The 24,049-nt window shown below is 43.5% G+C and overlaps 1 protein-coding gene across 3 annotated transcripts in view; it reads right to left on the bottom strand.

Annotated features, from left to right (window-relative positions):
• The window catches only part of PCDH1 (protocadherin 1), a 383,228-nt gene that overhangs the window by 26,094 nt on the left and 333,085 nt on the right, over positions 1-24,049 (bottom strand). The window contains exon 5 of one of the 3 annotated variants that reach the window (XM_030211305.1): positions 9,509-9,877. The exons of the other annotated variants lie outside the window; for them this stretch is intronic. Within the exon in view, the coding sequence (XP_030067165.1) occupies positions 9,846-9,877 (32 nt within the window). The 3' untranslated portion in view covers positions 9,509-9,845. Of the gene's footprint in view, positions 1-9,508; positions 9,878-24,049 lie in introns of those variants that run through there. 3 annotated transcript variants of the gene reach the window in all.

The following is a 24,049-nucleotide window of genomic DNA, read 5'->3' as shown; positions in this document are numbered from 1 at the left end:
GTGATTAATCACGATTAAAATTTTAATTGAAATGCAGGTCTAATTTATATTTCCTATTTTTTTTATATATGATGTATTTCCTTACTTGTATTTCATTTCATTTCATTCAGAATGTTTGCTGAATGTAAAATTTAAATGTGATTATAAATAAAACATTTTTAAAAAAGATAGTGAATTGCCAGAACATTAGCATTTTCGCATGTATAGGCACATGTAGATGAGTATATGCTGGTATTCTAGTAATTTATACAGCGTTTCCAAAACTGTGCGCCGTGGCAAACTCATAGGGGTGCTGCAGAATGCTGATTGGTCTCTTAATCCTGTGTGCTGGGACCCAAGTTATCGTGTGTTAACTCGTTAACTCTGCTCTGCCGCACTGGTCGGGTCCTTTTTCCTGTCACAGGATCCAACCCGTGGCCGGTGGCAGAGCAGTTTACATGAGATAACCTGGGTCCCGAAACACAGTGTCAGGCGACAGACCAAGGGAGCACAGCAGAGGCAGTAATTTACTGGCACCGGGCCACAGCAGCAGCTGAATAAGCCAGCAGCAGGCAGTACAAGACAGCTCTTTCAGGGATTAAAGGTGCATCCCCCCCATGAAAACTTTTTTCCCCAGAATACCTTTTTTGGGGGGAGGGAGGGCAAAGAAATATGTGGCTTGGGGGAGAAATGTGTGGCGCGGGGGGGGGGGGGGGTGCCATAAAAACTGCATATACACTAAGGGCACTGCAAACCGAAAACATTTGGGAACCACTGAATTTATCCCCTTAAAGTTATATTTACACACAGAAAGTCAATTTTACGCAGACAGGGGAAAGCAAGGACAAAACAGAAAGAAATGCCCACCCCTAGTTTCCACAGCTATCTACAGAGCTTGGTGTGAGATTATCTATGGCTTCTTATATGAGAACCTAAAATCATACATAGGGCTTCTGAACTTAGGTTTTAACCAATAAACACAATTAAAACACCTGCAGGGCAAAAAAATGGTAAATAGCCCCTTAATTGTAAATATGGCACTCAAAATTGCACACACAAATTTGGGTGTGTACTCAATTTGCATGTGCAATTTAATTGCCAAATGAGCCAATTAGCACTAATAATTGGGCAGTAATAATCAATTATCGACACTAATTGGCATTAATTTAAATTTAGGTGTACATCTTTAGGCACTAGGATCCGTGCGTAAATGTTACATGTGGGTCTGAAAAGGATGCGCGGCCATGGGCAGATCAAGAGCGTTCCTGAAATTTGTGCGCAGTGTTACAGAATAAGGGAGATCTATGCCTAATTCAGGCATGAGAATTTACACCAGGTTTCAGCTGGTGTAAATCGTTGCATCCAAAATTGGGCACTGATCTTGGCACCAAATGCTATTCTACAATGCAATCCGAGCGCCATTTATAGAATAGCATTTAGCGCTAATTTTTTTATCAGCACCATATTCAGAATTTAGTCCTAGGTGTTTAGGACTAGATTCAGTAAATGGTGCTCAAAATTCGGAAGCAAAAAACATCGATGCTAAGTGTGTTTTTATAAAGGGTGCATGCATTTTATAGAATCGCACTTAGCGCCAATTCCAGAATGAACTTTTAGGCACTGGACATAAGCCAGTTAAAACCAGGTGTAAATGCTGGCACTGCACTTTGGTGTGCAGAGGCTATATTCTGTAGATCCATGTGTGAGGGAGTGGATGGTATAGGGAAGAGCACTCACTAATGATACAGTTCATCCACCTTGCAGCAGGTGGGGCTAGTCTTCCAAGGCCAAGGAAGATGCTGAGTCAGAGGGGTGGGGCTCAGATCAGGCTGGAGCTAAAAGCCCTGAGGCTCAATAGATCAGGGATACAGAGGTTTCTAGGAGGGAGCTTCAGGAGAAGAGAGGACTCCTCTGCAAGCTGAGCTGTAGTTCCTTAGGAGACAACCAGGGATGTGGTGAGGCTCAGGCTCCATTGGTTATCAGAGTTGTGTGGGAAAACTGGCAAGGTAGGAGACATCTTGAGTTATGTACAGAAAGTACTTGTTTTGATGTGAATAGACAATGTGTTGGGCTAGGCTGGGAGCTAGCCCTAATTAGAGACTGGACGTGCTGAATGTAAGCCTGTGAAGTAACACGGTGTATCAAATACTAAAATATTTTCCCTTTTTCTCGCAAACCTTGTGTATCTGACTGACAGCCAGATGCACTAACCCCACGGAAAGAGCCCTTTCCTTCCTGATTCCTTAGCAAATCGGTAAAAAACGTGCATGCATGAAGGAAATCGCATGCAAATGAGCTGCTCGCTGTTAGCTCATTTGCATGCAATTTCCTTCTTAAGGAGGGGAAGCTAGTCGGCCAGCTGAGCATGCGCAGAGCAGCCAATCGTTATGCTGGCTGCTCTGCGCATGCCAAAGATGTCCTTCACAAAAAAAAGGACATCCCTGATGAGCACCTGGACGTTTTCCTTCAGCTTTTGTGATGGGCGTCCTTCTCGGACGTGTTTTTCTTACGTTCCTGAAATGACCACAGCCATGGAGGTTCTCTCAACATTCTCCATTCCCTCCAAGGTTGTTTTCAGCTTGTGCCCCCCTCGCCCAGGATCAGGACGTGCAAGGACGTCCACATCAAAACTATTTGGATGTCCCTCCCTCCAGGTCTCTCTCAGCCAATCACAGCGCGTTTAGCTGATACCGGTATCAGCTAAACACACTGTGATTGGCTGAGAGAGACCTGGAGGGAGGGACGTCCAAATAGTTTTGATTTGGATGTCCTCGCACGTCCCAATCCTGGGGGGGGGGGGGGGGGGCGCAAGCTGAAAACAACCTTGGAGGGGACGAGGAGAATGTTGAGAGAACCTCCATGGCTGTGGTCATTTCAGGCACGTAAGAAAAACACGTCCGAGAAGGACGCTCATCACAAAAGCAGAAGGAAAACGTCCAGGTGCTCGTCGGGGACGTCCTTTTTTTTTGTGAAGGACATCTTTGGCATGCGCAGAGCAGCCAGCATAACGATTGGCTGATCTGCGCATGCTCAGCTGGCCGACTGAAGAAAAAACATCCAAGTTCTCGTCAGGGACGCCCTTTTTTTTTTTTGCGTGAAGGACGCCCAAGTGTTAGGCACTTGGATGTCCTTCACTTGAGAAAAAAAAAAAGGCGTCCCTGACGAGCACTTGGATGTTTTTTCTTCAGCTTTTGTGATTGGCGTCCTCCTCTGCATGAGTCCCGCCCAGCAGCCCCAACGAGAGGTGCAGACTTCCCGTTAGGTTTTCCACGGTGCATGGAGTTGGAAAACGGCTGTGCATCTGCTAATTAGCTCATTATAATAACCTGTAGATCATTTGCATTCTGTTTTTGTTAGCTGCTACCGTGACAGGGAAAATGGCTCAGGGAACCCGTTTGTGCATGTCCCGGTTTACTACTTGCGCGCTAAACTGGCTAGAACCAGTTTAAAAATCACATTGCTGGCTCGTTAAGTTTAGTGCATCTGGCCCTGAATCTGTGCCCAATCCAAGCCACACCCTTGACCACATTACCACATCATGCATAACTTTTTGGAATACTCGACACACCCCTGGTCATGCGCCATTTTCAGATATGAACTATAAAAGATAGGCGCCCTGAGCCTTACAAAATAGCATGCGGGAAGATGCACGTGCAAATCCTAATTGGAGCCAATTAACTGCAACAATTGGTTGTTATCCAATTATTACTAGTTAAGGACTCGTTACTCAAGTTGCGTGCACGCCCAAATTTGGGCACCATATATAGCATCTGGGGGTTATTGGATGAACAGTGGGATAACACCACTTCCTCTAGTGCTCTCTTATGTCTCCCCTTCCCTGCCTGGGATCCACTATTCTAATTTTGTGTCTATTTCATGTAAATGTCTCCACAGCTCACATATGTATGCATTTGATTCTACTGGAAAAGGAATCCAACAATGACATTGGTGAAGAAAGCAACGAAAAACACTGATTTTTTTGTACTCTCAAATAACCCCAAATTAGTTGGAAAATAAGCTAATTTATATATTGATTTATTATATAAATTTATAAGCATTAAAGTATACAAGCCCTAATCATACAATTCCAGCAAGGAAGTTAATGACGACATTATGCTTTTAATGTGCACTAAACTGCAAGGTAACTGCTAACGCAGAGCTGTGTTAAGGCACTACGGGTCAGATTCTATATAAGGTGCCTAAAAATCCAAACATCTCCACCTAAGCGTAGTCTATAAGTGGTGCCTAGATTTAGGCGTGGAATATAGAATATGCTTAGTTGATATCAAAAACATGGCATAAATACCTGCGCGCACTGGGCCATATTCAAAATTTTGAACCGCCTACAAAATGCCCATTGCCATGCCCCTTTTGAACTGTGAACATTAGAATTTACTTATTTACTTATGACTTTTATACCCCACATTTTCCCGTACAATTTTGAGTTCAATGTGGCTAACAAGCTAAAAAGGCACGGTGCATAATAATACACCGTATTTTGGAAAATGGAAAAAGAAGGTAAACTCAGGGAAGGGGGAGATGCTGCTCCAGGATGAGCGCCCCGGCCTCAGCTGGCCTAATGGTAGGGCCGCCACTGGCCTGTGAGGTCTTGTTCCAAGATCACGGCGTGTTGTGAATAAAGCATACCGCTCAGAGCATAAAAAAGCACTGGACGTGGCTATGAATAACTTGTGTCATAGGAGTATGTTGCAACTTTCAGCAAAAAACATCCAAGAAGAAAACCAGGGAACACACTGGAACACGTATAGAACAGGAACTGAGATTTCAATCTACTTATTGCAGTCTCTCAAGCATCCACTTCTCCAGCTGCCTTCCATTCAGAGTAAGCCTGGCTCTAAAGCGTGGAGCTACAGATCCTATGAACAGGTAAGGTGGAAGAAGAAGAAGAAAGAACTGAGGAGACAGGCGTTGTGTCTGGAGGTTCATTGCTCCATTTCTCTCTTTTGCTGTTACAATTTCAAACATTCCAGCAGAAAAAGAAGCATTTCTAGTACCAACTGCATCCTATCACCTCAATCTTTCTCCTTCCCTTTAATTTATTTAAATTTTGTACATTGAACACATCCTTGAGATGAGCAGCTCATCTCATTTTCAAGGGCATCCTGGGGGGGACAGCAGGTACTGCTGCACATACATTAACTTCAATAAACTACATCAATCACAGAAAAAGTACCTGAGACTATACAAACAGCATCACAGGCCTCTCTGTGTAGACTCTAATTAGAATCCAAGAGAGCACAGAATGTTCAAATAATTATCTAGCTGATGCTTGAAAAATAACAAGAACACTGCATTTCTAAAGAACCTTTTCATCTCTCCTCGCTTAATGCACCTCCAAATTCCATTTCCTTCAGCTTTTTCCTCTTTCTTTTACCTGTTTCCCTCACTGTCTCCTGTTCCCCTTGATCTGCCTCTGATTCAATCATTCTCACTTTCTATCCTCCTCTTGCCCCCTCCTTTTCATTGATGTATCACCTTGTTTTTTACTTTTTCACAAACTTGAGGGTCTGCTCTGTCCTCCTTCATATCTTCTTTCTCCTCTTTCCTTTTCTTTCATCCTTTCCCAGGCATGCCCTTGTACTTCTGCTGTTAAACATTTTATAAACTGATTAAAAAAAATCATTGTTGGGTGGAGTATTTGAATTCAATATTAATATAAATTAGTCTATTTCTATTCTTTAAAGTTTGTGAAATAAGAGAATATGTGCATATAGAAGGGGCCCTCCCCCCCCCCCCCCTTCAGGACTGGCAACCATATACACCATCCGTGGAGGGCTGCCTGTTGGTACACCTCTCCCTTCACCCTCTGCTTCATCCTTTCTGAACAAGTCACCAACCGCCTCTCAAGTTTAACTTACAAGAGAAGAGAGATATTGGTGGTGATAGAGGGAGAAATATGATACAAATACTCAAATACCTCATAGGTATAGATAATGCTTTTAAAGCAAACCTTTTTCAGAGAAACTAATGCTCTAGAAAAAGAGGCCATGGTATGAGTCTATAAGAAGGCAGTTTAGAAGGAATGTAAAAAAAAACCTGTTTGTTTTATTTACTTTTCAAATGCCTGAAGAACTACACCGACTGAGGGAAGACCACACGGGGGTGGGGGGGGGGGGGGTGTGCATTTGATCCCCAAGGAGAAAAAGTCCAATACAAAAACGAAGGAGTGGGGAAAATAGGCTCTTTCCAATCAGTGAGACAGAAGTATATAATAAAAAAAGTTTATTGGTAAGATCAAACAATGACTCTGCACAGCTGTGTTTCGGCGCCGAGCCACCTTCTTCAGGATTTTTATGATGTGATGTGATGTAAAATGCCAACTAAGCACATGTATAAAAAGTAGTATATGGTATAGTGGGAGTACAGCCCATAATCTAGGATCTAATGACTTCTGTAGACAGTAAAGACGGTGATACACCACTATTTTGAGCTGAGTGCAATTTTGAAACTGCCTGTACTGCTGTGAAGCCATTGAGTACTTTTTACCCACTGACTTTGCATCAGTTTTCAGCTTGATTTTATGGTTTCTTTGAAAATTGTACTTGTGGATATGTTTTCTACAAAAAATAGCACAGAGATTTTAAAATAAGATCTATGTACATTACTTTTTTCCTTCAACTTAATCATGACCTGGAATTGCTCCTCCCTATATGGATAAAAATACAAGTGTTAGGGGAAAGCAAATACTTTTAACTCCATATAGTCATTTTCAGACAACACTTTTACCTGGGTAAATGATTTTTTAAAACTGGCCTTCCCTATTTCTCTGTTTCTTCCTCTTTTTTTTTATTTTTTTTAGGTCTCAAGTTTGTATGAAGACTTTTAGGGGTCCTTTTACTAAGCTGCGGTAAAAAGTGGCCTACAGTAGTGTGGGTTTGTGTTTTTGGAGCGTGCTGGGCCATTTATTTTTACTGTGGCTGGGAAAAAAGGCATTTTTTTAAATTGGGCAGTAAAAGGCTGTGCGCTAGACTTAAAAGTAGCAAGCGGCTATTTACTGCCTAAGCCCTTACCGCCACCCATTGACCTAGCGGTAAGGGCTCATACGCTACTCGTGCGGGAAAACAGCACGTGCCAACTTCAAAAGTGCCAATTTGGCACATACTACCTGTGCATTAGCCCTACAGCTGTGTAGTTAAAGAGCCCCTTAATTTGCTTCTGGTTTGACTTGTAATATCCTTGTTGTTTAAGAGTTGTAATATTTCTACAAACTAAATAAAATGCTCAAGAAATGTACAAGTCAAAGGAACAGAAATCATATCTTGAAACTGGGGTCTACTAATTGAACATTACTGACCATTTCAATTGCTATATGGGCCCTTTTACTAAGCTGTGTAGGTGCTTACGTGCGCCCAATGCGTGTCAATTTGCAGTTACTGCCCGGCTACCGTGTGGCCCATGCGGTAATTTCATTTTTGACGTCCGTCCACTACACATGCTGGAAAATAATTTTTATTTTCTGGTGCGTGGCAGAAACCAGGTGGTAATCGTCATTCTGCACACGTAGATGATTACCGCACGATTAACGTGTGTGACCGTACCGCTAAGTCAATGGCTGGCGGTAAGGTCTCAGACCCAAAATGGATGCGAGCCAATTTTTATTTTGCCGCATGTCCATTTTTGGCAAAAATTTTAAAAAGGCCTTTTTTATAGGTGCGCTGAAAAATAGATATGCGCGCCCACAACACGCGCCTACGCTAGTTCAGCCCATTTTTTGGCGCACCTTAGTAAAAGGGCCCCATAGTTACTTCTGAACAGCTACCTTCAGAAAGGATCATTTAAAAAAAATGTTGTATGTATTAGAATTTTGAAATATTTACAAGCATCTCCTTGGCACAGAAATCTTGATAATGGGGGAAACCAAAATGTCAAATTATAAAGGCAAAATATTTCAACATAAAAATAAAAGAAGGGTGGAGGTTTGTATCGGTGGAGCTAAGAAAAGAAAAATATAACTAAATCACATTGGCTTAATGCAAAATTTTTCCCTAATCCTATCCTTCAAACTCAGTAATCGGGACCAGAATAGCTGATGAAACAGACACTTTCTTTAAATCAAGAAAAGACCGCAATTAGTCTGGGACTGAGAAGAGATACGCAACCCCAGAATAATAAATTAAGCATTTGCATGGATAACAAAGAAAAAAAAATTAGCACTCAAGGACAAAGTCTCTTGTTCAGGGAAAGAAGGAAGAGCAGAAATTTCAATGAATACTTCTTCCATCTTTAGAGTAGTGCTAATAAATATTTTTCATCATGCAGGATGTATAAGGCATATATCCCACTCTTAAGAGAAAACGTTTCTGAGAGTTGCATGTACAAAGACAACATTCTGCTAATAAGGCAGAGGGGGGATTAAGGTGCTAAAGGAATGGAGCCCTGAAGCATTAACATACAAAAAGGCCCAATTTCAGCATGCCAAGAAAGCTTATTAGCAAGTAGCATGAAGTAGAAACACAAATCACATTTCCAGAGGGGTAGCCATGTTAGTTTGTAGTAGCTAAACCGACAGAGAGGCTGGTGGTACCTTACAGACTATATGGACTAATTGATTTATTGAGGCTTTGCCTTTTAAGGACAAGAGTACATATTGTCAAGTGCACCCAAGCAGATATAAACCATACTTGTGTGTACTGTAGAGCCTCTCTCCCTGCGAGAACAAGTGGTTGAAACAGTTTAACTCTACTACAGGGCAACAAAATGTCACTTCAAACTTTAGTAAGGGTCTGAATAGAAAGAAGACTTTCGCATTATGCCATATCTGATGTATTTTCCTATCAGTGGTGTTCTTTGGTTGGCTGCCACCCGGGGCGGATCGCCGCAGCAAGACACCCCCACCCCTGAGTGCAGCGTTGTTCCCCCCCTGGTGCATCACCTCTAAGCCCCTCCCCCAGGTGCATTGTTCTTACCTCCTGGGGTGCTGGGAGCAGCAGCGCAGCTGTCGGCTCTGCCGGTTCCCTGCTCCCTCTGCCACGTGGTTGCTCCCTGTACCCCTCCTACAGCATGCACCTGGGGCGGATCGCCCCCACCGTACGCCGCTGCTGGATATCAAATGTTCTTTGTTTCATTTTACTTATATATATATATATATATATATATATATATATATATATATATATATAACACTTTATTGAAACCACACAATGCCAAAAACAAAAGACAGTCCCAAAGAGGAATTACAACAGTACAGTGTGGTAAATTTTCAAGTTTCATCCCCCACCACCCACACATACACTACAAAGGATCAGACCAACATGTTTCTTCATGGCAGTCTGATGCAAATAATAGCAGATCAAAACCCTAGAACCCCCTCCCCTCCCTGACATCAATACTTCAAGTTATAAATTCAACAGGTAACTACGAGCACGTTTGGCGAACAATCCCACACGGAGGACCAAATTTGTTGAAAAGTCATCCAGTCTCTCTATCTTCATTAAGTTGAAAAGTTCATTCTTCCAAGTGGTGACTGATGGGGTTGCAGCCTGTCTCCAACACATCAAAATATTCTTTCTGAGTAAAAAAAAAAATGCCTTATGTAGCAGGCCCCAATCTCAGGCCCAATGAAACAAAGTTTAAAAACAATTGAATATCCACCTGGAGAGGCAGGCATCTACCCAATATTGCAGAAAGATGCATTAGCACCTGCATCCAGAAAGGTTTTATTGTTGCTGCAATTGGAGCCAAAAATGCCCGATGATAAACGGAGCAAAAACTTATATTGTTGTTCTTGAAAAGATGATGACCGTGTAAGGCGCTTCAGTTGTTTCATTAGCAACCGCAACTGATCACCCGTAATTCGTTCTTCCACTGATAAAGTCCGATTCCAAATGTCAGCCAGGGCATCGTAATCAAAAGAAGAAGCCACACTGTGTAAGCTGATCTGTTAAATAGATAAACTTGCTTTAGATATTTGGGATAAAAGCAAAGTTTCAGAAAGTAAGTCCACAGCATCTTCATTCAAAGTGGAAGCATCCAGTGCACTCACAGAGTGGTGCACCTGACGGTAAGCAAGCCACTCACCAGATTGCAGCCCCCCCCCCTTCCTCCTGAAGCTGTTCAAAAGACTTCATGGATCCTGCATCAGTTACTAAGTCATGAATTTAATTTTTAAACCACATTGAGACCGTTTTAAATATAGCTTTGTCACATCAGGATCCAAGTCTTTATGACCCCAAAAAGGGAGCAATATGGTGGAGGAAGACAGCAGTTTCAACTGCTTACAAATCCATTTCCAACCTTGGCGCATAGTTTTTAATATGGAATGTGCTGCAGAAGTCATCACTCGCGTAGGGTATGCAGTATGAAGGTAGTACAACAGGTGTGTTAGTGCAATCAACTGTTGTTCCAGTGCAATAGGGGTGAAATGAGCAGTTCCTTTTATCCAGTCCACTAGGTGTCGCACACTACAAGCTACATTATAGCATCGTAGATCAGGTAGTTTTAAGCCCCCCCCCCCCTTATCAAAAGGCAGAGATAGTTGAGATAAGGAAAGTCTAGGCTTCTTATTATTCCATAGACATTTGTTAAGACTCTTCTGAAAGACAGCCACATCCCAATTAGTAAGGTACATGGGAAAAGTCTGCAAGACATAGATCTATTCTTACTGTACACCGCCTTGAGTGAATTCCTTCAAAAAGGCAGTAAATAAAACCTAATAAATAAAATAAATAATAAATAAATAGAGCCATTTTGGAAATAATATAATCTTATATAAGGCTATTCAGCATGTGAGAGACAGTGGCAATGATGCCCACAAAGCAAAAACATCCAAAATCTTTTTGAACAATACCGTATACTTTTCCCAATAGGCCTCTTTCACCTTACTGGTAAAATAAACTCCCAAATATTTTAATTTATTCAGCACCTTCTTCAATGGAAATTGATCACCCCAATCAGCATATTGATACCCTCCCAGGACCATGGTCTCAGATTTGATAAGATTGAGAGACAAGCCAGACACCACGCCATGAGAATGTATCAAATGCAAAAGCCTCCTCAATAAGAAACAAGATGGCAAGCGATCCGTAAAATCCAACGTGGAGACAAACAAAGCAGATCAATCAGTGATATGGTTCAAAACTTTATTTTCAGAGATTCGCCCGACACAGACTGTGTTTCGCCCACAAGGGCTGCGTCAGGGGCTCTACAAAAGCAAATAAAATCAAATACAATTAAAAACATATATATTTGTATAATACTATATCATAAAACGTTAATAATGAAAAAGAAACCATATCATATATATAAAATCAATCAAACACTTGGAAGGAGAAATCAAATATCGTCGAGGAAATAAACATAAATACTTGCATAAACCTATGTTTACAAACATACAAATTTGAGTAACACAAATAAGACATAATCATAAATTCTCTGTTCTGCATATGATAATTATCTCTATTTCAGATAATTATCATATGCATAACAGAGAATTTATGATTATGTCTTATTTGTGTTATGCAAGTGTTTATGCAAGTGTTTATGCAAGTATTTATGTTTATTTCCTCGCAGGGCCCTTTTTACTGCAGCTTAGTAAAAGGGCCCCTACATTCCTAAATTTTAGGTATAATCTTGCTGCACCTCTGTGTGTCATGAATTCAAGTTAGAAACTGCCAATAGTGGGCTCAAACTTGCTTCCTTTCAAGAGACTCCATGAGAGTTATTGATCTCCATAGTACGAAGAGCTATTGATTTTCTTTTCAGCAATTAAAGAGCTACACATATGTTCACTTAAAGCTTCCAGCATCAAAATATCACTAAACTCCTCAGTTAAGGTAATAGGAGTGTCAATTGGCAATGCAACACTGCCTACAAAGTTCAGATATGACAGACATTTAAATAAAGCCACTGAAAAGAATGGAGTATACATAAGGAACCACTGTGGAAATATACAGAAAGGAAAGCAGCGGTCAGATCCTTAATGACAGAGTTATAAAAAGAAAACAAAAAGTAAAACCATGACGTTCAGGCAGAATTCATCATCTTGATTTTTAGAAAATTGTATTTCTAATTTTTTTTCCAGACAACACAAACTGTTCAATAATATTCAACAGAAACATAGCACTCAAACCTAGAAATCAGAACAACCAAATAATGATAAGAATGTAGGCAAAATTTCCCATTAATCCACCCTCTGGGAAAAGAGACTAAGGTCACAAAAATACTCTTAAGAAAACTATGAAGATTAAAAAGACTGGATGTTTACAACTGCTACTACTTCCAGCATCACAACAGAGGAAATATTTCCTTAGGAAAGAGTGCTGGATGGGTGGAAGAGCCTCTCCGTGAAGGTGGTGGAGATGAGGGCGGTATCTGAACTCATGAAAGCATGGAGCCAGTAAAGATCTGCGAGGGAGAGGAAAGGATTATCGAACACAGTAGGTTGTGTAGATGACAGGCTGGATAGGTCATATGCTCTTTATTATATGTCATTTTGTGTGTTTCTCTGTTAATAGAGGGTCCTTTCATACTACAAATGCGTCAACTGTGGTAGATCAAAGAAAACAGAATGAACCGTTTGGAACTTAATTATGCATTTTCATGGGAAGCTTCATGTAAATAAAGTACCCACCAATAACAACTTAGGCCTTAAGAGCACAAAATGATTCCTTTGTTTAACAGCATTAAAAGCCATTTTCTGGAGCATACAAATTTTCCAGTTCAAAAATTATATATCTTTTTATTTAAAAAAAGATTTTATAGCAACTACTCTATCAGATTTCAAAACTAAGCGATAAATATCAAATAGCTGTGAATGAAACCGTTCCACAACCTCTCTCTTAGCTTGCGACATGTAATAACTCTTGGAAACTGCTGGAAGGGAAGATTCAGGTACATTTAATATCTCAAACATTTTGTAGGCAGATACCAGTAAAGTTTGGGGCATATGATGTGTCTGACCATATATTATCTAAACACTTAACTCGATTATGTAATAAAAGATTATTCTTCAATAATATCAGATCATTAAAATTCAATGTACAGTGCAATCTGCTTAAGTGCAAGGGACTGGGTCCAAAGAAATGCATGCAGTTAACCGGAGCGTGCACTTAACCGTTGTGACCCAAAGAAGCTTGACATCTGATAAACATATGTACAGTACTGTTTATTATATGTACAGTATACAGTCTCCGTTAACTGACGTTAGGCTTACTTGAAGTAATCAGTCATAGTCCTCTGTACAACACTATTGTGTTTGTGAGCTCCATAGACTAAGTCTGCCAGATGGTAAAAACTGTCATAGCACGGACATCCAGTGGCCTCCAGCTAGGCCTCACACGGTGTTAACACTCTCCAGCGCTCTTGCAAAAGTGACAGGAGGTTGTTGAATTTCATCAGCATGTGCCTCGCTGCTCATTTCTTCATCTGTTTCATCATCGGCCATTGCCTGCATGTAGGCGCATATCTCGACATCAGTGCTGTCGTCAGCTGTTTGTAGATCGTAATCAACAGCTACGTAGTGATGAAACTCCTCTTCAGTAACACCGGCTGGGATGTCAATAGCCTGTTCATCTGACACGTTTGCAACAGCTGCATCTGTTTCGTCCTTCTCCACATCCTTAACAAAGCTTGCCCGCTTGTAGCAGTTCACAATGGTTGCCTGTGTAACATGATTCCAGGCTTTGTTTTGCATATGTAGGGAATCCAACAGTGATAGATTACGAGCCAGTTCAACAGCACATTTATGGACCAGTCTGGTCATCCATAATGCTCTTCAGATGACGTAGCACAAGAGCCCGATAATGTTATTTGAAATTGGTTATTATGCCCTGATCCATAGGTTGGATCAGAGAGGTAGTATTTGGTGGCAGGAAGACCACCTTGACATTAGACAGCCTGACATCATCCCTGTGTGCAGCACAATTATCACAAAGCAACAAAATCTGACGCTTTTCTGCCCGCATTCTAGTGTCTAACTTCTTTAGCCACTGCTTCCAAATTTCCCCAGTCATCCATGAATTTGCATTGGCCTCATATGACACAGGAAGTTTCTTAACATTCTTGAAGCAACGGGGCTGTTTGCTCTTTCCAAGGACGAGGGGTTCCAACTTCTCACTCCCATCCATATTGTAGCAAAGGAGGATCGTCAGTCGGTCCTTCGATGTTTTACCTCCTGTAGTTTCAGCTTGTTTGAATGCAAATGTTCCATCAGAAATCACTCGCCAGTAGAGACCGTTTTCATCAGCATTGAAAATGTCACGAGGTGCAAACTCGTTCAAGATGGTAGGAAGAACTGAAACAATCCAATTTTCAGCACCAAAGTCATCAGCATCTTGTTTTTCACCATGCTGTTTCTTGAATTTTATGTTGTTCTTCTCCTTCCATCTTTCCAACCATCCAACAGTGGCTTTGAATTCAGTTAGTCCACGACTTTCAGCTAGCCCAAGACTTGCTGATTAGTTTTCTCCATAAGCAGTGGACCACTGACAGGAAACTGTCTGCTCTTGACTTGAGAAAACCACCGAAAAAGAGCATCTTCTACCTCCTCAGCTTTTCCTGCCCGTTTACGTTTCCTATGTGGATTTGTATTGTTTTGCCAGTCTTCCAGAAGCTGATCTTTCTGCTTCAAGATACGTGAAATTTGACTGGGATTGACATCATATTCTTTAGCAATAGATGCTTGACTTTGTTTGTTTTCTAATTTTTTAAGAACTTCTATTTGTTCAGCCAGTGTTAAAGTCTTACAGCTGTGCGATGACGACAACGACTCCAGGGTACACTCTAACAACTTTCTTTCGCTTATTCTGCCTGTGGCAGTTAACCAATGAGATTTCAAATTTATCGCCCCTTTGCCACATGCCAATCGGCTTCCATATTCCGTGCATGCACTTATGCGGAGTCTTTCCTGTAGAGGAGTGGTCTTTATGCATATAAACGAATCTTGCACTTATCAGTGGTGCGCTAAACAGAAGTTTGTCCCCATAGAAATTGATGGCGCCAAAAACGGGATCAAAGTACGGCATGCAGTTAAACAGAGCATGCGCTTGTCCGACGTGCACTTAAATGGAGTGCACTGTATTAACTTTTTTTCTCATGGAACGGCCTCTTGAAATTTCAAAGAAGTAGTCTCAATTGTTCCATCTTCAGAAATTTGACTTGCTCAAATAAATTTCACTGCAGCAATTCTTTCCCATAAGGTCTCAAAGTTAAATAATTTGGGCCATTTAAAGAACCTGCAGCAAAGTCACCCAAAGTCAACATCAAGGAGTTTATAGTTCCAAGAATCCCTACAGGCTTCCCTATACTCTGAATGGCATCAAGTGTTTATTTTATGCGTCCTTGAACTCCAGGTATGGCCCCATAATAAACAGCGTGTCAAAACTGGTAGTGCTGCTTCCTCCTCCAGTCCTGGCTCTGATAACTTCTTCAATAATTGCCTGCATTGGGGGGAGGGGTGGGAGAATGGGCACTACTCCTCTCTTCAGCAGTACACTTTTATGATTTTTCTTAATTTTTCCAGCTCTGGGTTGTATGTCACTATAAGGGGGATTCTGTCTGTGGCTTTTTTTCTTTGTACTGAAGCAGATTGTACTGTAACAGTCTCAATCAGTGATGGCTATATACAAACATCCATATACAAGAAACCCACAGACAAATGCAGCTACCTCCACAACTCCAGCTTCCACCCTTCACATACAAAAAGATCCATTATTTACAGCCAAGCCACAAGGTACCACCGTATCTGCTCTGACCCATGGGACAGAGACAGACACCTTGAAATCCTGACTGCATCCTTTGAACAGAAAGGCTACAACCCCAAAATAATCTCCAAGAATATTGCCTCCTCCCTCAAAACACACAGGGAAAATCTGCTATAGTACAAAGAAAAAAAAGCCACAGACAGAATCCCCCTTATAGTGACATACAACCCAGAGCTGGAAAAATTAAGAAAAATCATAAAAGATCTACAGTCTCTACTCCAGGAGTATGAATTACTGAAAGAAATATTCCCATCCCCACCAGTGCTGGCCTTCCGACAGCCACCCAACTTAAAATACAAGCTAATTAGAAGTAAGCTCCCAACACAGACTCAAAAAGAAGAGAGTGGCACACATCCTTGCAATATATCCAGCTGCAAACTATGCCAAAACATTTCACAGGACCCCACAGTCATTCACAAAGGAAAAATATTCAACATTAAGGAATCTTTCACGTGCTCATCTTCCAATGTGGTATATATCATTCAGTGTAAAAAAAATGCAACGAAGGCTGCTACATTGGAGAAACAAGTCAGATGCTAAAGAAGAGATTTAATTTACATAGACACCATATGAAAAATGCTAGTACCAATCAGGATGTCACTTCTGTGGGGCAGCACTTTACAAAACCAGAACGCTGTACCAGTGATTTCATGGTAAGAATCCTGAAAGGGAACTTTAAAACAATACAGGAACTTAAGACCTTTGAAGTCAGAATGATTAAATATTTTGACACCCACCAGACCCAGACAGGACTTAACAAAGATCTGGGTTTTCTAGCCCATTATAAACCATAAAATTGTACTGCTTTGTCACCCTCCTATCTCCATGCATATCTCCCTGTTCCTCATCCACCCACCCTCATCCTGTTAGACTGTCACTGAAATGCTTTGATGTTTCACTTATATATACTGTCATCTACCAACATTTGCTTATTTCCGATCTGACAAAGACGGGCTACCTTCGAAAGCAAATCAAGAAATGTATTAAGTTATGTCCAATAAAAAAAGGTATCATCTTATTTTCTTTTCCATGTTTTATTTTGTTTTATTTATATTGATTACCTTTAAAAGTGGACTAACACGGCTACCACACCTCTCTCTCATATCTGTCTTTAAAAGATACCAGCATAGGTGGAAGAAATTGCATCTACCTTGCAGCGGCAAACAGTTAATGTGCTCTCAAGCCACTATAAACAACTGCACCTAGATTAATCATGTAGATTAGCATATTTTGTAATCTACAGCATATTGACTTTATAAAATTACCTTCCAAGTGCTCATTTGATTTCTATAGCACCTGCCATTCTTATTTGTAATCAATCATGCCAAAGAAGTCATGACATTCTATTGGAATTTGTAGTATGATACAAATCTGTTTTAGTTATCTGTATATTGATTTGCAGCTCCTCCTATTCACATCAGAGTAGATTAGAATCAAATTAAAATAGACAAAAAACCCCCCATTGAAATATGAAAAATATATAAGTATTATAGGAGTCTTTTTATAAGTGGCATCAGCATCTAAAACAGTGATTTATGTGCTCAAGTAGCACTTATAAAATTGTTCCTATTTTTATATAATATGCCCATAGGCATTCTAGGAGGTAGACAATAGTAAAGATGGGGCAGAATGGACACTTATTCATGAATTTTATCAAACACAGGCATATGCATCAATTCTTATCGGCACATACATGCACAGAGTTACTCCTGCCTCAGAGCAGGTGTAACTTTGTATGGAAGCGTCTGAGGGGACAATTATAAAAGGTGACCAAGGTGCATAGGTAGAAATGTTGCCTTTATAAAGAAGATAAGGAGAGGAATCAATATGGCGGGAGTCACATAGAGCAGCTCCACGGTGCTAAATTATCATGGTTAAGAAGAAGAGAAAGCTGAGGGTCTATGGGTCTCAGCCATTACCTCTGACTTCTAATCAAGGCCTGATGGAGTCTTAGATTTTAGCAAACCTTTTGACACAGTTTCCCACAGGAGGCTCTTAAATAAACTTGATGGGCTGAAGATAGGTCCCAAAGTGGTGAACTGGATTAGGAACTGGTTGACGGACAGACAACAGAGGGTTGTGGTAAATGGAGTTCGCTCAGAGGAGGGGAAAGGTGAGTAGTGGAGTGCCTCAGGGATCGGTGCTGGGGCCGATTCTGTTCAATATATTTGTGAGTGACATTGCCGAAGGGTTAGAAGGTAAAGTTTGCCTATTTGCGGATGAAACTAAGATTTGTAACAGAGTGGACACCCGGGAGGGAGTGGAAAACATGAAAAAAGATCTGCAGAAGCTAGAAGAATGGACTAAGGTTTGGCAATTAAAATTCAATGCAAAGAAGTGCAAAGTGATGCACCTAGGGAGTAGAAACCCATGAGAGACGTATGTGTTAGGTGGTGAGAGTCTGATATGTACTGAGGGGGAGAGGGATCTTGGGGTGATAGTATCCGAGGATCTGAAGGCGATGAAACAGTGTGACAAGGCGGTGGCCATAGCGAGAAGGTTGCTAGGCTGTATAGAGAGAGATGTGACCAGCAGAAGAAAGGAAGTGTTGATGCCCCTGTACAAGTCATTGGTGAGGCCCCACCTGGAGTATTGTGTTCAGTTTTGGAGGCCGTACCTTGCTAAGGATGTAAAAAAGCTACGAGAATGGTATGGGATTTGCATTACAAGACGTATGAGGAGAGACTTCCTCACCTGAACATGTATACCCTGGAGGAAAGGAGGAACAGGGGTGATATGATACAGACGTTCAAATACTTGAAAGGTATTAATCTGCAAACAAATCTTTTCCGGAGATGGGAAGGCGGTAGAACGAGAGGACATGAAATGAGGTTGAAGGGGGGCAGACTCAAGAAAAATGTCAGGAAGTATTTTTTCAGAGAGAGAGTGGTGGATGCTTGGAATGCCCTCCCGCAGGAGGTGGTGGAGAAGAAAACGGTAACGGAATTCAAACATGCATGGGATATACATAAAGGAATCCTGTGCAGAAGGAATGGATCCTCAGAAGCTTAGCCGAAATTGGGTGGTGGAGCCGGTGGGGGGGAAAGGGGTTGATGGTGGGGAGGCGAAGATAGTGGTGGGCAGACTTATACGGTCTGTGCCAGATCCGGTGGTGGGAGGAGGGGCTGGCGGTTGGGTGGAGGGGATAGTGCTGGCCAGACTTATACGGTCTGTGCCCTGAAAAAGACAGGTACAAATCAAGGTAAGGTATACACATGAGTTTATCTTGTTGGGCAGACTGGAAAACTCTTTTTATTGGAAAAAACTAAAAACAAATAACATACAAATCAAAAACAAGCCCCTAGCTATACACGGTCCTCCTATCTATGTACACCCCCTCCCCCTCCTCAATAGTACAGTGGAAACTGTTTATTAGAAAAACCAAAGAAAAAAACCGGACATGCAAATCAAACCCCAGGCTCCTAGCTAGACATGGTCTGCCTATCTATGTACACCCCCTCCTCAATAATACAATGGATCAACCCCCCCCCCCCCGACCCCCCACAACCCCTTCAGACAACTGGCACACAATCCCCTGGGAAGCATGTCCCCTCATGGCGGCTTAAGCCTCACGTGTCTCCACCACCTCGAAGCCACCCCCACCCCTTTTTCCACCCTTTCCCACTTCGCCGCTTCCTGCACCGCCCTTACCACATCCCAGCTGACTACCTCCGCCGGCCGAACCTCCTGGTACAGGGACACCCTGCAGCGCGCCATCCAGAGGCAGTACCGCAATATCACCGAAATCAGAAAGCGTGTTACCGGATCCCTGCGTCCCCCTCCACCCTCTGGGCCGTACACCCAGTCCGCATAGCTGTAGTTGCGGAAACTGGGGATCTGCAGCAACGAGGAAACCCGGTCAGAGACCTGGACTGTAAATGGGCACCTCACCAGGAAATGCTCCATCGTCTCTTCAGTTCCAGCACATTCCTCCCGTGGGCACCCTCTATCTCGCACATTGCGATATTTCAAATTTCCTCGGACGTACAGTCTACCATGAAAGGACAGCCACGCCAGGTCTTTATACTTCGCCGGGATGCGGTTCGAAGCAATCAACCGTAACCCCTGCTGCACCCGTGGGGCCGGCGCGTCCCTCAGCACCAGAGGAGCTGAGAACACCTGCGCCCTTACTCTGTCCATCCAGACCCCCCGTTGTCCTGCCTTCACCTCCCCCACCGTCAGCCCCCACACCCTCACTAATTTCACTAGGGTCTTGCAATAACTCACCCCCCCGGGGCCCCCCTTCGCAGTGCCACTACCCTCCCCCCCTCCCGCCATAGGTCCCAATATCTCGGCCACCACTGCAAGACACTCCTAGCCCACCCCGGTGGCTCCCGCCCTACCGCCCTCCCCAGATTGAACTGCAGGAACAAAGCGCTGAAAAACAGGACTGGGTTTATCATGCCCACCCCCCCCCTCCCTCCTAGGCAGATATGTAACATTCCGTTTTACCGGATTCGTCCTGTTGCCCCAGAGCAGCCGGAAGAACACCCCATACAAGGCCGCGTACCGGCTGTCTGGCAGCAAGCAGATGTAACTGACGAACAGAAACAAAGGAACTAAGTGTGCCTTGATGAGCTGTACCCGCTCCCCCATGGTCATCTTCCACCCCTTCCATCTATCCACCCTCCCCTTCGCTTCATGGAGACACCTATCCCAGTTGTAGAGCCTATAATCCCCCTTCTCAAAGTATATTCCCAAGACCCGTATACGTTCCACAGCTGTAGGAAACCTACCTCCCAACTCAAACTGCAGCCCCTGATCCCCAACCCACAGGCTATTGGACTTTTGAAAATTGACCTGGGACGCTGTTGCCTGCGAGTATTCCTGGATCAGGTTCTGCAATCTACCTCCCTCCCTCTGGTCTGCTACCCACACTGTAAAGTCATCTGCATACGCCACGACCCTTAACTGGCTATTGTCTCCCACCTCCACCCCTTCCAGCCCCTCCGCCCCCCCCTTCTCCAGCCGTCTTATAAAAGGGTCGATGGCGTATGCATACAACAGCGGGCTGAGCGGGCACCCCTGCCGGACCCCTGCCCCTACCTCAAACCCCTGCCCTCTCCACCCGTTAACCAGGGGAAAACACCCCGCATGCCGATAAAGTAGCTGTAATTGCTCTATCCAGCCCTTCGGAAACCCATAGCGCTCCAAAATGCTCCATAGGACACCCCACTGCACTCTATCAAACGCTTTTTCCTGGTCGAGTGTTACCAACAGCCTACCATGCCCTCCCACTCTACTGCGTTCTACCCCCTCCCGCTCCCACGCTGCCGCTTCCAAGACCCCTCTCCCTTTAACACCACATGCTTGTGAGGCTGCCAGCAAATCCCCAGACACCTGCCTCATTCTCTGGAATAGCATTCGCGCAAAAATTTTCCGATCTGTATTAAGCAGTGCTATAGGCCGCCAGTTGGCCAGCATCGCCGGGTCCTTCCCCTTACTTAGTAGGATAAGAGCCGCCTCTGTCAGGGACCTAGGCAAGGAACCCTCCAACTGGGCTGCCCCCCATACCCTCACCAGGATCGGCACCAGCTGCTCCTTAAAGGCCTGGTAAAACTCAGTTGTTAGCCCATCCGGCCCCGGCGAGGTCTTCCTGTGGAGCGCCCCGATGGCTTCCTCCACCTCCTGTTCTGTCCACGGGTTCAAGAGGGCCTGAAGCTGGGGTCCCCCGTGACCTATCCCCGGGGTTTCTTCCACATAACACTCCATCTGCTCTATATCAATCTGCTGGGCTGAAAGGAACGCCGCAAAGTGGTCCCTCACTGCCCCCAGAATCCCCTCCCTGGTGTCCTGCAGGACCTCCTGTGCGTCCCGCACCCCCTCCATCACCCTGCGCGCCCTCCGCTCCCGGCAGCATGCGAAGGGGTCCGGGCTACACATTTTCCCGAAGTCCCGCTCGTACACCAAGGAGGTGTAGCGGTTGTACTGTACCTGTTCCAGGAGTGCTTGGAGATCATGTATTTCTTCCTCCCTCCCCCCTTGTGAAATCAGTGTGTCCCTCTTTTTCTTTATCGCCATGCCCAACTTTGTCCTTTCCCTCCCCTCCCTTCTCGCCTGTCTGAGAAAGAATCCCCGCGTTCGTCTTTTCACTGTATCCCACCACTCCCCTAATGACTGAAATGCCCCCTGCACTGACACCTTCTCAGGTGCCGTGGAGGACTTGCAGCTCATCTGCATATCCTCGGAGCCTTCGCCGGAGTGACTCCCAGGTCCGTTCCAATCCACTCGGGGCCTCTGCTCAAGGTGCCGCGCGCCTAACGGCGCGCGAAAGCTTTCCTTATAATAAGTTCTGGGAGAAGAGGATATTTCTCTGGTAAGTGAACAAATTTTGCTTGTGCTTTCGGAACTTGAAGATTGGGGTTTAAAGGAGGAACTGTAAGTTAGTGATAGGCTGATATCCTTAATACTTTAGCAAGTTTTAAATTACGGAAAAACTCAAAAAAAAAAAAAAAAAAACAAACACTAAGATGGAGTCAGCAGTCCAGCAGCGAGAGGGGTGCTATCCAGTCTTTTGCATTGAGTGTCACATGTATGATTATCTCCCAATTGGTGAGGTGTCATATGTGTGTGCCCGATGCAAAGAGCTCCTAGCTCTCAGAGAACGTGTCCGTTCTCTTGAGGCTAGAGTAGCAGACTTGATGGAGCTGAGGGAGACAGAGAGGTACATAGAGGAGACCTACAGGGATGTTGTAGAGAAGTCCCACCTCCAGTCAGGTAGCCCCTGTGCTACCTTGGAGGAGGGAGGTCTCCTAGAAGGAGAGCATCACCCTGGTGAAGTAGGAAGTACTCCTGTAGCCAGGACCTGCCCACCAGGGGATGTATTATCCTTTCGCACCGAGGATATATCTCCAAATGTTGCCCGGGAGGGAAAGGTTAGGACAGCTGTTGTACTTGGTGATTCAATCATTAGGAATATAGATAGCTGGGTGGCTGGTGGACGTGAGGATCGCCTGGTGACTTGCCTGCCTGGTGCGAAGGTGGCGGACCTCACGCGTCACCTAGATAGGATTTTAGATAGTGCTGGGGAGGAGACGGCTGTCTTGGTACATGTGGGTACTAATGACATAGGAAAATGTGGGAGAGAGGTTCTGGAAGCAAAATTTAGGCTCTTAGGTAGAAAGCTGAAATCCAGATCCTCCAGGGTAGCATTTTCTGAAATGCTACCTGTGCCACGCGCAGGGCCCAAGAGACAGGCAGAGCTCCAGAGTCTCAATGCGTGGATGAGACGATGGTGCAGGGAGGAGGGCTTTAGATTTGTTAGGAACTGGGCAACATTCTGGGGAAGGGGGAGCCTATTCCGAAAGGATGGGCTCCATCTTAACCAGAGTGGGACCAGGCTGCTGGCATCGGCGTTTAAGAAGGAGATAGAGCAGCTTTTAAACTAGAAATGGGGGGAAGGCCGACAGTCGCTCAAAAGAGCATGGTTCGGGATAAGGTATCTTTCAAAGATATCACCATAACAGGGAAGATAGAGTATCCTGATAGTGAGGTTGCAAAAGAGATTGTAGTAGATCGGGTATCTTTAAATAACAATAAAAATCAGACAAAAGATTGCCAATTAATACTGTCAAGTACTAAGCATGATGTACTTAGGAACAACAAACATAGTTTGAAATGTCTATACGCGAATGCCAGGAGCCTAAGAAATAAGATGGGGGAGTTAGAATATATTGCACTAAATGAAAAATTAGATATAATAGGCATCTCTGAGACCTGGTGGAAGGAGGATAACCAGTGGGACACTGTCATACCGGGGTACAAATTATATCGTAGTGATAGGGTGAATCGGATTGGTGGAGGGGTAGCATTGTATATTAACGAGAGCCTTGAATCAAATAGATTGAAAATTCTGCAGGAAACAAAACACTCCTTGGAATCACTGTGGATTGAAATTCCATGTGCAAAGGGGAAAAGGATAGTGATAGGAGTGTACTACCGTCCGCCTGGCCAGGACGAACAGACGGATGCGGAAATGTTAAAGGAAATCAGGGACGCAAACAAACTGGGCAACACAATAATAATGGGGGATTTCAATTACCCGCATATAGACTGGGTTAATGTAACATCTGTACACGCAAGGGACATAAGATTTCTTGATGAAATCAAGGACAGCTTCATGGAACAGCTAGTTCAGGAGCCGACAAGAGAAGGAAAAATACTAGACTTAGTCCTTAGTGGTGCTCATGATCTAGTGCAGGGGGTAACGATACGAGGGCCGCTTGATAACAGTGATCATAATATGATCGGTTTTGATATTGGCATTGAAGGAAGTGAAACTAGGAAATCAAGTACGCTAGCGTTTAACTATAGAAAAGGTGATTACGACAAAATGAGAAAAATGGTGAAAA

This window comes from Microcaecilia unicolor, chromosome 8 (genome assembly GCF_901765095.1).
Source record: "Microcaecilia unicolor chromosome 8, aMicUni1.1, whole genome shotgun sequence".
Classification (NCBI taxonomy): Eukaryota; Metazoa; Chordata; class Amphibia; order Gymnophiona; family Siphonopidae; genus Microcaecilia; species Microcaecilia unicolor.
The sequence above is the reverse complement of the archived record's forward strand: the minus strand, read 5'-3'. Positions and strand labels throughout refer to the sequence as shown.